This window comes from Hesperophylax consimilis, chromosome 12 (assembly GCF_061612785.1).
Source record: "Hesperophylax consimilis isolate HC1 chromosome 12, BYU_Hcon_1.0, whole genome shotgun sequence".
Lineage (NCBI taxonomy): Eukaryota > Metazoa > Arthropoda > Insecta > Trichoptera > Limnephilidae > Hesperophylax > Hesperophylax consimilis.
Window position 1 is genome coordinate 12,823,137 of NC_142847.1, and position 16,851 is coordinate 12,839,987.

At 35.2% G+C, this 16,851-nt stretch overlaps 1 protein-coding gene across 1 annotated transcript in view; it reads right to left on the reverse strand.

Moving 5' to 3' along the window:
• Window positions 1–10,642: 10,642 nt before the first annotated feature.
• Window positions 10,643–16,851, reverse strand: part of LOC149419173 (uncharacterized) — a 74,254-nt gene continuing 68,045 nt past the window's right edge. Inside the window, exons 4-6 of the mRNA XM_089637717.1 lie at window positions 15,943–16,062; window positions 11,857–11,994; window positions 10,643–11,010 (exon numbers count right to left, since the gene is read on the reverse strand). Of these exons, the coding sequence (XP_089493843.1) occupies window positions 10,733–11,010; window positions 11,857–11,994; window positions 15,943–16,062 (536 nt within the window). The 3' untranslated portion in view covers window positions 10,643–10,732. The remainder of the gene's footprint in view (window positions 11,011–11,856; window positions 11,995–15,942; window positions 16,063–16,851) is intronic.

The following is a 16,851-nucleotide window of genomic DNA, read 5'->3' on the forward strand; positions in this document are numbered from 1 at the left end:
AATTCTTTAGAAACGTAAAACATTTGAATATATGTGCCTGAACTGCGCAAAATAAGATAAAACTTGCTTTTTGGTAATGTTTTTTTCTTGCATAAATCGAAACCGGCGGGAGGTATTAAGCGGGAATTTAAACCTTATCGCCATCTACATAAGGAGTGTTATTGTTAGCGACTCAATTCCAAATGATACACGACGTGCTGCATCGCCTTAATGACAACTCCCCAAGCCAAATACTTATAGGTAAGTATGTTTTAAAATACTTTCTTACCCTCGTAAACCACATTCCCCTATCTGACATTTTTTCCATCATCAAAGACAGATCCCGCAATGTTTGGTCGGAGTATTGGCACATTGCAAGTCAATCCAAGGGAGCCTGCTATGCCTCAATACAAAGGACTATTCCATCAAAACCGTGGTTTCAGCAATTCCCTCATTTTTCCAAAAAATAAATTTCTTCACTCATTCGAATGAGGATCGGACATTGTTCCGTTCCTTCCCATCTTTTTAAAATTCACGTCGTTGACTCCCCAGATTGTACATTCTGTGGTCTAGAAGTGGGAACTTTAGATCACATATTTTTTGGTTGTCCCTCTCTAAACAAATATCCTCTCTTCTATCAAGCCTTATCTAAAATTGCCTCCCCTCCATTCAAAATCTCATCTCTTCTAAGTCTGAACTCGACTCCAATTTTCATTATAATTTTGAAATTTGCCAATTTAAATAAAACTAATATTTAAATTCACCATTCATTTCTCAATAATTTTAAATTATGGCCAAGAACACCCTTGAAGGGTGAAAGCCAGAAATAATGGAAAAAAAATACTTTCTGAAAAAAATGGCATCATTTCTCTTCTTAATGGAAATACCTTGAGAATTCGGAGGTTAAAAATTAATTTCATTTGTGCTTTTGTATTTTTCCATCAATACAAATATATGTTTTATTTTTGTCAGTAAAGCAGCAATTAATTTTGGTGGGGGTTAAGTTCATAAGCGCTCTTGTAGAAGCTTAATTCGTTAATTCAGTACCAAGAGGCAGAAGTACTTGTTCATATAACATCTGAAAGGGTAAGTAACTCCAGCAAGGGTTGAGAAGGGGTGGAAGATGGTAGCTACCGTCTTAAGACGTAATTAAACTCCCCGTTGCCACGTATAATTATCAACATATATACAACTATCCTAAACTGTGCACTCATTATGATGATAGCACTCAGATTCCAATTTTATTCAACCAATGTTCAAAATTTACCATATAAAAAGATCCCTTCGCCACCGTTTTGTACTTTTTTGTATGGAGTGACAGTTGCGAAAGTTTCATTTCAATCTAAATATGCTTAAATTACTTAATTAACCCAAACTGAGAACCTAATATTTTGTGCATGTAAATAGTTATTTCTTAAAGTATAATTCCCACTAACTGTGTCTAAAAGTGCGGCGGTTCGGAAAATAATTACCAAAATCATAAGCATAAGAATTCTAGTCAACTTTTTAATTTTTTATTATGAATGTCCACTCTTAAATACCGATATTTAAAAAAAATACAAATGTCGATTTCATAGTTAAAATAATTTTCAAAGCTTTTTTTAAAGCCCGGCAAAATAACAGACATCTGAAAGGGTACGCACGTCAGTTAACAGCAAGGTTAATCCTACTTGGTTCGGTATGGAAAGAGAAAAAACCCAAATTTAAATATTTATGAAGATTTCCGAGCAAAATGAATTCTTTTGAAATAATTTGTAAACCGCAGTGACCCGTGTGCGAATATATGCAACGCAACTTAGCAGAACATTTTTTTTTGTATTCTTATTGCGTGTGGGCGGCCGACCCGTGAGGAAGTGGTTTGCCGTCAGAACCCACCGACTAATCACAGGGCGCAGGGCCGGCCCTGTGCAGGCGCAATTGGGGCAGTCCAGTCCGGGCGCCGGCTTGCAATGGCGCCAAGGAACCAAAGCGCTGATAATAACCTAAAACCTGACACAGCACTCTTGAGGTTTTTACTAGCGCCAGGCGCCGTTTGGAAGGCCGATCCCGATAGGGCTTGTCTCACGGTTTTAATCGTTTTAAATGACGATTTATTAATTCTACGTGCAATTATATCTAATGATATCAGTGGTCCTAGCCTGGATACCGGGACACCTCGGTATTACTGGGAATGACATGGCTGATCATATTGCTAAGGAAGCCACTGCCCATGGTCCGTTAAGTGATATCCCTATCCCGGTTAGAGACCATTTCCCTACTCTAAAAATTAAGTACCAACTCCAATGGTCTTCTGAATGGAAAAAATCTTCTCTGATAAAAGGTCACCAGTACTCATTAATTCAACCTTCTATTCCTGTTAAGCCCTGGTTTCACAAATACACTACCATGCCTAAAAAATATATTTCTTCCTTAACCCGAATGCGGCTGGGTCACACTTGTTGTCTTAGCCATCTTGCCAGGTTCCACATAGTCAGTTCGCCGTACTGTGATTGTGGGTCAGAGGATACTCTGGACCATAATTTTTTTGAGTGTCCTATCAATGACCAATTTCCAAACTTCATGCATGAATTGGTAAAACTTGATATTAAATTGCCTACCAGTATTCCCTGCCTTCTTAGTTTAAACACTCCTGAAATTTACCATTTGTTGGCAAAATTTATTTATAAAAATGGCCTTAATATCTGACCATAATAATAAATATAAACCAAATTTCTTTCACTTTCATTTGTATTCACTTGTTCAGGTTCCTATTTTCATCTATTTTTACTAATCCCAACTCTGCATATTTTGACTGAGTTAAAACACTATTCTTTATGCATTTGTATATTTTTCTTGATTCTTTTATTGTATTTGTTTATATTCATATCATAGAACTGTTTTAAAAAAAATAATGCTTCTAATTTTGGAAAAATCTGTTCTTTTAAATAACAAAAAATGCCCACTACTATTGTGCACAGGTTCCTATTTTTATAATTTTGTAATTACCCATTGTTACCAGCTCTGTATTGTTTTTGTTAAGTTATGTTTATGTTACACCCATGTTATGTTTATGGTAGGTTTATGTTTATGATATGTTATGTTCATGTTATGTGCATGTTATGTTATGATATGTTTATGTTATGTTCATAGTATGTTTGTGTTATGTTTTTCTTTATGTTTTATAATCACATTTGTTTACTCCCATATTCTGTGTTTGTTTATAAGATTACCAATTTCATAATTCTATTTTTAAAAAACGCTACTAATTTTAGAAAAATCTTTGGTTTAATAACGAAAAGCGCCCACTTATATTGTACACAGGTTCCTATTTTTATAATTTTGTGATAATCTACTGTTACCAGCTCTGTACCGTTTATGTTAAGTATGTTATGTTTATGTTATGTTATGCTTATGTTATGTTTATGTTATGTTATATTTATGTTATGTTATGTTTATGTTATGTTTGGTTTATTTATGTTACATTATGTTATGTTATGTTGTTTTATCAATGTTGTTTTGTCAATCATGTCAATTTTATCCTGTAATTTGTTGTATTTATTAATAAGAAAAATGTTGTAATGTATGGCCAAGATCACTCTTAATGGGTGAAAGCCAAAATAAAGAAAAAAAAAAAAAAGTATTTGAATTACCATAAAAATATTTTTATACTACTTTGCATACAAATCATTTCAAAAGTGTGCCAAACAAGATGGCTGCCAGGCGATTTTCTATCGCCATTTGGTTTCTATGAATGTGAATTGTATTTATACAATGAGTTTCACATGGTGGTAGATAATCTCAGCATCGCATTGGTTGAACTCAATAACGTTACGTAGACACGACCCGTTCTCGTGAGATAAATAATGTCAATCAAGTATAAATGTTGGGCGCGCGTTTGTCACGTTTCCCGACTATGCACCTGTGCCGAGGGGATATATGCAGAGATGTGCAAAATGGGTACCCAAAACCATTTGAAATGCAAAATGGAAATGGGTCAAAACTTTTCCATTTTAAAATGCGAAATGCAAAATGGTTTTTATAAAAGCATTTCAAATGCAAAATGCAAAATACCTATTTTCAAAATGCATTGAAAATGCAAAATGGTTTCTCAGATCAAACAATTAAAATAATTATAGAATTTTTAAACAATTTTGTCATTTAATAATGGACATCAATGTAGAAGAAACATATGATGGTAAATCTAAAAACACCACGACTACAGATTATGAAACCAAAAAAAATTTGCGCGGGACTAATGTTGCCAACGTAAAAACATAGAAACTGCTATCTAACATTTAACATTACAGCGTCATGGCCCCATGTTCAATATTTTTTGTAATGGTATCACTCAATTGCCAGGGCTCTTACCAGGGAGCAACTTGACAAATGTAAATTATCTCTCATAGCGAGGTTGAGGACCGACTGATATTTGGAGCTTATGAAAAAAAGATGAATGGAGATAGTAGGAAGAATGTTGCAAAAAAGCATTTAAAATGGAAAATGCACTGAGAAAAGCATTTAAAATGCAAAATGCAAAATGGTTTTTAGAAAAGCATTTAAAATGCAAAATGGAAAATACCCATTTTTTCATTTTGCATTTCCATTTGAAATGGATTTATTTGAAATATAGCACATCTCTGGATATATGATACTAGTTCCTTGGAGCATCTTCCATTGAAATGCTGTTAGAACAAGGACAGCATTCCTACCTGACGGCTAAACTTTAATTCGACTGATAATAACCTAACACAGCGCCCTTGAGGTTTTTACTAGCGCCAGACGTTTAGTTTTGGCTGGTACTGCATGTCAACATGTAATACATGTAATTCTGAAATGGTGAAAATATGTTTTTTAATTTACTTTCTTTATTGTAAAACAAACTTCTATTATTTAAAATAGGTTATATTATATGGGACTTGTAATTATGATTGTAATTATTATGATTCTGAAAGAAATAAAACAAACAAAATGTCGTGTAACAGAATCAATACTTTTATCATTTAAATTATAAAAATACAATAATCATTTTAGGACTAAAAGCACATCAATTGTCTGTATTAGCTTCAAAAACACTTAGTTTTTATTTGAAATATGTTAGAGTTAGTGAATGGGTTCAAAGTTCTAAATATTATTTAGTATACTGGAAATAAAATAAGTTAAAACCTATTTATTATTGGTGGTTATTTTTTATTACTTGATAAAAAATAATTTAATGCAAGTAGTGGGGACTTAATATTATCACGTCAAAGCAAGCACACAGTCATGCATCAAATAATTGTATCACAATATTCATAAAAACGCGATCGCTGAGATCAAATCTTTTGGAAAGATAAAAAAAATTATTTCATCATAGGTACTGTACCAAATTGTACATATTGTTTGGTAAATTATAATCTGTAATTCATCACAATGAAACTGAAACGCTACATAAGCAAACATATTTTGTAAATATTGTTGTTCTGATTATAACATGCGTGATGGGCGTATGGGAGTAGTCGAAAATTGAAAAAAAATGTTTTTTTTTAACATTCAAAATGTTGTTTGCCCTGCTACTGTCTATGTTTTCTAACATGTTAGTGATGGACCTAAAAAGCCCTGGACAGCGCGATTTTGTGTGAATAGCATTGAAATCAAAAATTTAGGGTGAGGGGAAAATGCCTGGCAGCCACCTTGAATGACAAACTTCAAATGATTTATATTTTTGTGTTAACCCCTCCAGCATTTTAGGGTCATATATGACCGGGCGTCCATATTTTATAAAGTAGTAGTGAGCCCGGGCAGACGTTATCCTGCCACAGACCGCCTTCTAGGTAAGGAAGTTACAATTTGTGGTTGTAAGTATTTTTGAATGAGAAATCTGTTTTTTTTTTTCGTTTTTAATATCGACAACAGCGCCACCTATCGGGTCCAAAACTATCATATATTTCAAGCTGGAATCAACCATATAAATTCACAAAATTTCATTGAAATCGGTTGTGTGGTTTCAGAGATTGGCGTGTACGAACATAATGACTCGTGATTTTATAATATATTAATATTTTATCTTTCTTCTATCACGCGGAAATACGTACTTTTTTGACGTTAGAAAGAGAAATAATAATTCTTTCCAGTTTGCCTCAAAATATACTAGATGCCATTAATAAGACACTAAAAATATACAAAATTAATAATTCATATTTCGCGCCAGTAAAAATCGGTTTAACTTTAAAAATTATTTCCATTTTTTTAAATTACATTAACGAGATAAAAGTAAATTTACAGTTTTCTTACAAATTCCCTAAACAATTTTTTTTTCACGTTCGATATTAAAATCGTATTATTTAGAAACAGTAATGTTTATTTTAAATGCGTAAATGGAAAGATAATTTCATCTAGTTTCTAAAACAATACTTTTTTTTACGGTAAATTATACAATAAACATAATTGTTTATTTTACGCATTTAAAATAAACAGTAATGTTTATTTTAAATGCGTAAATGGAAAGATAATTTTATCTAGTTTCTAAAACAATACTTGTTTTTACGGTAAATTAAAAAAAAAAATAGATGTAAATATATAGCGCATTTGAAATACACAGAAAACATTTAAAACTGAACAAAAGTACTGAAGGGTTAATGCAGTTATAAATACTTGATAATACAAGGAATGGGATACGCCATAAAAATAATTAAGTAGGTTTTGGCATTTTCATATATCTTCCCCCTCTCCCCTAGCCTTCAAATCGTTCTCAAATAGCTCCGTTCAGGACATTTTAGGTTCGTGATGATAGTGAAGCGAATTCAAAATTAAATTATGTTCGATTTTTTTATCGATATTTTGTACTGATATTTCGAATACGCCCATCACTAGTGTCTTTGTAAAAATATCACTGGTAACACAAAAACACACATTTTGATTTCAATTGCTGTTTTTTTCAGGCATTTTAAAATTGTTTAAAAGTGCTTAGTGTAATATAAAATTTATGCCGGCCAGGTGGTAAATAATTTTTACACAGAAAATTATTCGAAATAAATCTACTTATTTATTATTTAGGACATAATTTTGAAATCTTATTATAACACACAAGGCAAGAATTTATGCATAATTCCAAATCACAGCAATATTTAAATAGCATTATAAAAATTACAGACAAGAAACTTTCATTTCGAATGGATACAATTCATAGATATTACAAAAATAATAATGTTCTAAAACCACCCAATAAGAACAGAGAACACATATATATTTTTTTAAAATTGTAAATGTATTTTTTTCAATATATTTTTTTTTAAGTTCGCAAGAAAAGTACCTACCTACATACTTTATAAATACAGTTTACCACTCTTTTTTTACTCTAGTATTTCATACCTGCAGCACAAACACATATGAGACGAAGAAAATCAGAAAAGAAACCGTTGGCGTTGAGGTAAGGAGCAATGAAGATATTTGGAAAATTACCAGAATAAACTAATTACTTAAATTATAAAAAATATATAATCGATTTATTTAAAAAAAATGTTATTAAAAATAATATTTGTATCACGATTATATTAGGACATAGATAAATATGTATCTTTTTTTTAAATTGCTTTTCACCTCAAAGGAGTGTTCTAGTCAGTAAGTTGAGGTGATTGTGGAATGTTTGTAAGTATAGGTTAAAATTTGTAAACACACAAAAAAATGTCATTTTTTTTTAATGGAGAGCTAAAATTAGATTCTTTTTGGAAATCTCACGTTTGTGGTTATTTATATTAGTAAATACTACAAATAAATAAACGAAAACGAATTTCTTTCATTCTTGTATACAGTAGAGATGTCTATCAAATTTGTTTCAGAAAGCGAATTAAGTAGGGTCGGTCAGTGATGGAACATTGAGAGAAATCCGTTTTATAAAGATGGATTATAGTTCGAATTACATTATTTTAGTTTTGTGTAGGTAGGTACCTACGCATAATTTTTACCCATTTTTACCATGTACACTAGAGAACAGAGGCTGGACTCTTGAGGGAAACTTTGAAAATCGAATACATCAAGAGAATAAACCGAGAAAGATAATAAAAGAATGATATGGATGAAAAAAAAAAAACATAAAAAACAATACCGTAATGTTTAGCTTCAAAATTCTTATACATTTTGTTAGCAGATATGGGTACCGCCAATCATTCATTGGATAAACAATACCTCTAGGTCACTACAAGTGGTTCGCTATTTTTAATGACTTAGCAGGTGTGCCCGAGTACAGGAGTGAGGTTTGTCCCGATTTTGGCTGCGGACCCATCAGCAGCCGGATCAGGAGAGGCCAGTTGAAGGAGTATCCTTTGCCCTCAAGGAAGGGATGAATCCACAAGTCCGTAACTCCTGGACACATCGAGCCCCTTAAATTCCTATTATTATTATTAGGTATTTCGATTAGAGACGGATGGGCGTTACTTACGAGTAGGTAGGTACTTGCATTTGGACGGTGCGGTGCTATTGGTAAATTGCATTAATATTATTTGTTAAGATTTCATTTCTTATCCCCCGGACAATGTAGTCCGGCCGAGTTTCATTACCACCGCGGAGCAAACTTAGTTCTCTTTAAATCCATCTTCAACGTACGACTGGATACCATTTCCCCGACAATATTTCTTAACGAGCGGGTTTCGACAAAATCAGTAGCGATCCCAAGTGTTAGGAACAGGAGGTTTATGCTCGCAATAAACTGAACATGCAAGTCTCTCATTTCAGAATGTCAATTACTCGGAATACACCGTCTAAGAAGATCGTACAATTCTTGATGTGATTTTAATATTAACATTATTAATGTAAAATACATAGTTGCTTAGTAAAACCTCTTACCTAAGGGTACGTATACATTTGCGAACCGAGACGCAAACAGTACCACGAATCACGGGAAATTCGCGCCAATGGCGGTTGCTTCGTTTCTTTCCCATAAGTCGAGGTTCAGTTCGCCGGTTCGGCTCGCGGATGTATACGTAGCATAACACCAGTGGCGTAGCAAAGGGGTTTAGGGAGGGGAGTGGGGGGCTGGATGAGAAAATTTTGAGGCATAATTTAAATTTAATTCGCATGTAAAATGACATGTAATTCTTTTTTTGTATAGTTTGTCATCGTTCGCCATATACTCCAGCTACGCCTCTGACTAACATCCTGTGAATAAATTAAATGCGATAAAAAACTGTGTTTTGAAAAGTGGGCCTACGCGCTTATTTAACATACTTAGCTTAGCTTAAGTTTTTTGTCGCTTAATCTATAAAACAGTTTTATATTATACCAATAACTTAAACTATTAGAACTTTCTCACACAGGTGCACCTCTCCTTCTGTAGGTAGTTCTATACTGCCGTCATAACCAAAAAAGCAGAAGGAAAGTTTCAATGGTCATTCTGATGTTTTTTTTTTCTAAACGTGAATTCCGCGCAAGAGTCTTAACTACTCTCAGTGGGGAGAGGAAGGAGATGGGGAAGTGGAAGATGGGGAGGTACTTGAATATTCAGATCTGGTCACCAAAAACGGCTAAAACCATTTCAAGCAAAATTTCAATTCTGAACGGTAGTCTTACACCAGTACCTTACACTCTGGAACGTGTAAGATGGAAATGGTGACCGGATAAATCATCAAAATGATAATTCATCACGTCTTTAAAAAGTTATATAAAGTCATGGAAAGTGATGAAACAAAAAATATTAACTAGGTTAAGTAGGTTAGGTTAGGTGAGGTTTAATTTTTTTTAATCGTTTCTAATGACTTTATATCACTTTTTAAAGGAGTGTTGAATTGTCGATGTGTTGATTTATCATGGAACCGATGGAAATATACCCCATATTATTTCAAATGGTTAAATTGTGAAATAACACAAATCAATCTAATAAAATTTACTTGCGCACGCCGGGATTTAAAATCGCGACCTCCGGATTGCTAGTCGATAAACATAACAAGGTTGATAAACCATTGAAAATATCCAGCTGCGTTTTTTGCTTATGACGGCAGTTTAGCATATTTTTTGACTTCTTGGCAATGGAGAGCTTTTGAAGAAGTTGCAACAACTGATAACATTTAATATGAAAGAACATTTACAATATCATTATTTTTATTCAACACAGCCACGGAAGCTCAAAAATAAATACATGAATAAATCTAGGCCAAAAGAGCGGAGATGGATAGCATTTTACACAGAACGGCCTGTTGAACAGTATTATTTAGCCCCCACCCCATGGCTGTTATGAAGTTGTACCATTAGGCAGTAGAAAAAGGGGAGATGTTTATTAGCATGAAAACGAGCGGATAATGCGTGTCGTCAATATCATATATACTACAACTGAACATTGCATCTACGCACAGCAGCGGCTTAGTTTCTGCTTGCACACTAAACGCGTAACTTTCATTGATTGCCCCTTTGACAGTCCGAGCAGTTTAGTAGTAACTCAGTGACGTTGGTACGGGTTCATGCTAAATCTCCCTTTATTTCTATTATAAGTGGGTTGAACCTCATGACCTTGGACAAAAGTGTCTAAATCAGCATGGCGGAGATTATGGCGGTTTTTACCGCATGACTCTGGAATGCGTAATATCAATATCTATACCAGCATGGCGGATTTGGGCTTGTACCGCATGACATTGGACATCAGTAGATATCGAAACTAGCATGGTAGATTGGAGTTGTACCGCATAACCTTGAGCGGCAGTATCTAAACCAGTGTAGCGGATATGCGATTGTACCGCATGACCTTGGACAACAGTATCTAAACCAGCATGGTGGATATGCGGTAGTACCGCATGACCTTGGACAGCAGTATCTAAACCAGCATGGCTGAGATGGGATTGTACCGCATGACCTTGGATAGCAGTATCCAAGTGACAGCGGTGAGCGCGCAGAGCGCCACGCCGCCCCAGCCCAGCTCGAGGGACCAGGCCGTGGTGAAGACGCGGGCGCCCAGCAGCGCGAGGGCGGCCTGCTGGCTGCCGCCGCCCATCACACCGTCTATAGTGCTGTCGGGCCCGGCGCCCTCGTTGCGTGGTTTGCCCTGCAGCCGCTTCAGATGGATTATCATGAGGGTGAACAGCGCAAAAAGAGCTGAAAAGAAATCAATCGATTAGCGACAAAATAGCGACAGTTTTAACTAAAGCAGATCATTTGCCTTGGGCCAGTATAACTTTTACATTCAATTTGGGAGGCAGGTTTGGGTAACAAAAAACACCCTGTCAATCCAAGTGGTTTGTTACGTTTAGTGACTTTGCAGGGGTGACCCGGTTCGTTGAGTGAGTTTTTCTACGTATTGACGGCGAATGCCTTTGTCCACCTGCTGCGTAGTGGGCCAGATTTTGACATCTCCAGTCGGACTTTCTCGACCCATCGCCTTGTACTGTAGGAGGGATAGATTCATACGTCTGTGACACATTGACCCCAGATTCCTACCAACCCCTCATACCTTTTTCCTTCCCAGATCTTCCTCTCCTTCCTTTCCCTAAAAAGACCCTCCGCCCAGCATCCCCAAAGATGACACAGGCCCCGAGGGATTTTTTCCTTAGGGCGTCCTGTGTGGAACTATAGTAAAAAAGTATATCTTTTTTTGAAAAATTCTAATGAAAAAAAGCACAAAAGCAAAAGCAATGATCTGCCATTATCTTCCAATTCAATGAAAATATTAATAAAAATGTAATTTTTTTGCTAACAATAATTTGTAGAAATACTAGTTTAAATTGCTAATGTTTGTCTAGTAGTTCATATCGTACATGTAGATTTATTAAATGCAGAAGTTCACAACAATCGAATTTAGAGTTTAACAATTTAAAAGAAAAGTTAGTTTATAGGTCGTTTATTTTTCGTCTGTTTTCTAAAGTTAAAATATTCTTAAACTACTTGTAATTTATGTGCTCTATAGGGATGTTAAGTCAAAAATATTTTATGTATTATACTAACCAGCAAGCAGGTACATGACTCCGGTGACCAGCACCGCGCTGATCTGGTGCTTGCAGATTCCGAAAGCTCCCACCAGCGCCGCGCTGCCCAGGACTATGAGACACACCAGTGAACAGGAGATAGACAGGTTCTGCATTCCTGGAATGTAATTAACGATTTATACCTCTGCACTCTGTGCACTCTAGACTAGATGGTACCTTGCACGAGTCTATCGCTATCCTTTTCATTTTCAAGAACAAATAGCATGCGCACTCTCTTTGTTTTAATGGACGGACAGCTGCTATGCTTTGTCCTCTTCTATCGCATGGGATGGTTGGTTGGGACCTCTCAGTCGCACACGAGAATTCCCGGCTAGTTTTCAAAAAGTTTTAGTTTTCAAAATTCGACAACCGGAATTCGGGACTGATTTTTAGCAGGCAACCTTATACCATCGTGTTCATAATGAAATAATCTTTAATTTCATATAATTTTTATTCAATAATCAGACCGGTGCAAAATGATTTTTCGATTTACCTGTTTATACATGGCAACCTGAGAGTTGTGACCGAAAAAGAGTAGGCAACCTAACGTTTGCATATTCTATGGGTTTCATACTTTCGATTGGTATAGAATTTTTATAATAATCAAACCGGTGCAAGGTTTAAAATTCTTTTTTTAAATTATTAATTAATCATACCCTGGACTAAAATTTGCTAGGCAACCGATATGCAATATATTTATTGACATAAAATTAAATATAAAATACGTTTCATCAAATAAACATCTCGGTGACGGTCGTTCTTTAAGGGATCTTAGACTATAAAGCCCAACGGTCAATACGATATTGACGAAATCCATCATCTATGGTCAGTTAGCGATATTTGCGAGCACGGTCAGAATATGATTCCGACAGTCGGTCTACGACGGTTTGTTTACAAAAGCCGCTACTTTTAGCGTGGCCTCCAAGGTGTCGGATAAACTGTCAATATGCACAAATTTTTGGATTATGTGGTTTGTTTTGCAATAAAACCGCCTTATTAATGAATGGGGGTGAACTAAATAAACTCTTAGAACTAAAAGAAATCGAATACATGTTCCATAGACTTAATTAATTCATCTAAGATGCGATCAATAGATTCCGTTCCATGACTAACGACCTCATTAACTTAGTAACTCCATTTTTAGTGTCAAAAAGTACATGCGGACTGCCAATCCATATCAAAGTTAATATTTCAATTCATCAGTATTTTTTTACTATTACGTAGCCGTCTGACTTTTAGGAATGTCAATTCATAGAGAGATGGACCAGTGTCGCGTACATCGATTTCTGATTTATTTCGTTATCAACATCGGTCTGGGTATCGACAGTGGTACCGTGCTCAGGAAAACGGTCTAAAATTCTTGGTAGTTACACCTATCAATCCGATATTGTAAAGTTATCGATTTTTTTTAATTTGACGTTGAAAATTCCAACTTCGAACTCGAATTACTCGAAAACGAAAGCTCATATCATAAAAAAGCCATACAACGAAATCGACTCCAAATGTGATGTAGATTTACTAATTTCCCTCTTTTACCACTAGTTTCCGGACACCATGTTGTACTAATTTTACATCAGTTTGCATGCAATATGCAACACGCATGACGTTATGGCGTAGAAAATAAGGGCGATTCGATAATTTTTGAAAAGGGCGTCCATCAAAACAAGGCTACATTCTTAGGCGGGCGAAAATCAAAAATGTAGGCGTACTAATAAAAAACATGTACAATATATGAAAGTACCGATATTAAGTACGATATTGAACAGTACCCGCTAGCTGGCTGTCGGGTATGCCGTATCGGTAAGATAAGCTAAAAGCTGTACCTACCTATAATGAAATCGGGTCAAAGCCAGCGATTTACTTGTGTTACTACCGTAGTGTAAGAAATTACTTGAACATAATGTATTTAAGGCGATGCACTACGTCATGTAATATTTTAAATTGAGCCACTATCAATAACAACCCTTACGTAGATGGCGATAAGGTTTGAATTCCCGCTTAACACCATCCGCCTGTTTTGATTTATGCAAGAAAAAAACATGGCCAAAAAGTGCCTTTTATTTTATTTTGTGGATGTTCAGGCATAAATATTAATTTTTTTTTCGATCATTTTATAAATAACTTAATTTGCCACATTATACAATAAAATCATAACCGAAAATGGGTTAATAAGTAGGAGATTTTGAACTTTAAAGCAGTTTTCATAGGCCTTATAATTTTTTTTTTCTGGGCTTATAAAAAGACTTATGTAAAAATACTCGATCATTTCAAAGGCCATGATGTATTCTACAGTATTGAATTAAAGCATCTGAAACATTTCTAGGCGACCAAATTTTCAAACCAATAACACATGATTTTGCATTACTACGTATGGCATCGCCTTAATAAGTTTTCGTATTACCTACATGTGAAGGTTAAAATATATACCTTATAATGTTTAGGGAAATTGCTTGTAAATAATTTTTGTTATATATTAAGAATAGTACGTGAGTATACTGGCAAAAAACCTCTAAAATCGCAGTTTTGATAAAACAAGCATTTTGGGAGGCGGGTATGGGTACCGCCGCCTCGGGAACCATTTATTGGATAACCAATACCTCTGCCATTGGCCACCGTTTGATCATTTGGCAGGGGTGCCCGGGTTGACGGCGTATGCCCACCAACTGCGTGGCGGGTCGGATCGGGAGAGGCTGATTTGGGGAGCCCCTTTGACTTCCAGCTGGTCTCTTACGACCCGTTGTCTTGCACCGAAGCGGGATTGATGAATTCATGAGTCCGTTACTCTTGGACACACTGGCCCTAATATTCCATCCCACCCGTCACGCCTTATTCCTTCCTAGAACTTCCTCTTCTTACTTTCCTTAAAAATACCCTCCACACAGCATCCCAAAAGATGACGTAGGCCCTGAGGGAAATTATTTACAAAAAATAGTTTTGTACAAACGTCAACCCTTTTTTTATCAAATTCAATTACATTCAATTCAATGTTCATTTGAAAGCGGGAGCAGAAATCATTGGAATGTTGAATATATTTGCGTAATTCAATTACATTCAATTCAATGTTCATTTGAAAGCGGGAGCAGAAATCATTGGAATGTTGAATATATTTGCGTAATTCAATTACATTCAATTCAATGTTCATTTGAAAGCGGGAACAGAAATCATTGGAATGTTGAATATATTTGCGTAATTCAATTACATTCAATTCAATGTTCATTTGAAAGCGGGAGCAGAAATCATTGGAATGTTGAATATATTTGCGTAATTAAATGGAGCCCTTGATTGAATGGAATATGAAATACAATTATTTGGATTGAACTAATTGGATTGGATGGATCAATATAACAAAATAAGAAATTAACATTATTATCACGTGATATTTACGTAGTACCTAGGTAGGACGTATGTTCAAATTATTATTGTTTTTAAATCAGTATTATATTATAAATCTACCCACTGGGCTATCGGACACTTTAAATAAATAGTCGTAGCCTTTTTTCCAATATTAATTCTGCAATCAAGAACGTATGTAAGGAGGAGAGGGTTATGGGGTTGAAGCCCCATTGGCCTCAGAATTGCGTAGGATAAAAATATAATAGTACTCCTAATACACATTCTGGGAAAATACAAGAATATTATCTGCACCATCTCTTTTATATGATATATGTAGAGGTCCCAAAAGTTTTTGGTACCTATACTTACACCACTTATTATTTTCATCACTTTTATCAATGTGATGAAAATAATAAGTGATTTAAGTAGAGGTCCCAAAAAACTTTTTAATACACTTACCCTCTTCTTCCTTGCCACCCCACGCCACTGTCTGTAATGTGTGCATTGTACATAAAAGGGATAGCGTCCAAGCGTGAGGGAATGCATGCAGATGTTATAAATGCTTGTATCGGTGTCTTTTCATTAGTTAGTTCTCTACAACTTACAATAAAAATGTCAACAATCTACCTACAATCTAGTTACATGGAAATATACATTCTGAAAAAACACTTTCGGGAGCGTCTCAAGTGTTTTGACTAATGCGCTTTCATAATTAATTAATGAATTTACTAACTGTGTTGCCAGTCTGCCCTCGGTTCTTCCCCCCTCGCAGCCTCCGTGCCCCCCGCCAGGTAGTTGACGCAGGAGTAGGCCTTGGGGAACCCCACTCGAGACAGTAACATTATCTCTTCATCTGGAAACAGATCAGCAACATTATTATTGTAGAAGAAAGAGGACCAGTGTGCATTGAGGTGACCTATTTATCTAAGATTAAAAAATAAGTGGGAGCAAATCAAAGGGAAAAACTTATAGCGGGGCCAAACCTATAAAATTTTCCGACGCGAGAAATTTTTTTTGAAATTAACTGTTTTTGTCAACTACGTCAGAAATATTCGCAGTAAAATTTTCATCATACTTATATGAGATTTTAAAATTACCTTTCCATCGTAAATTTGCAGAATTTACCATTCTAAAGTTTTTGTTTTACTATCAGTAAAAAAACAAATATAATTATTGAAGACAAAATTGGCGATTCTAAATTGTCTTCAATAATTAAATATTCCAATTTGAGGTTCTCAATAAAGTTATTAAAAACAATAAATAAATAAATACGCAAACGGATCAGGAATCATTTTGAATGATTTTGTGAATTTTCAGTATTGTCTTTGCGGATTATTATAATGATTGCTATCCGAACTGTCTCTCGGCTAGCTCTCGTCTAGCAAGCCGAAGGTCGCGGGTTCAAATTCCGGCGTGCGCAAGTAAATTGTATGTGATTAATTTGTGTTATTTCTATTTTTTTAGTATGCTTGCAGAGCGTTTCAGAGTAGAAGCTACTCTCAGTATCGCCCTGGTATAAGACCACCATTTAGAATTGAAACGTCGCTTGAAATTACTTTAGCCGTGTTTAGTAACTAGATCTGAATAGCCAGGTACTCCCCCACCTTGCTCTCCCCCACCTCCTTCCCCACTCTAATACCTT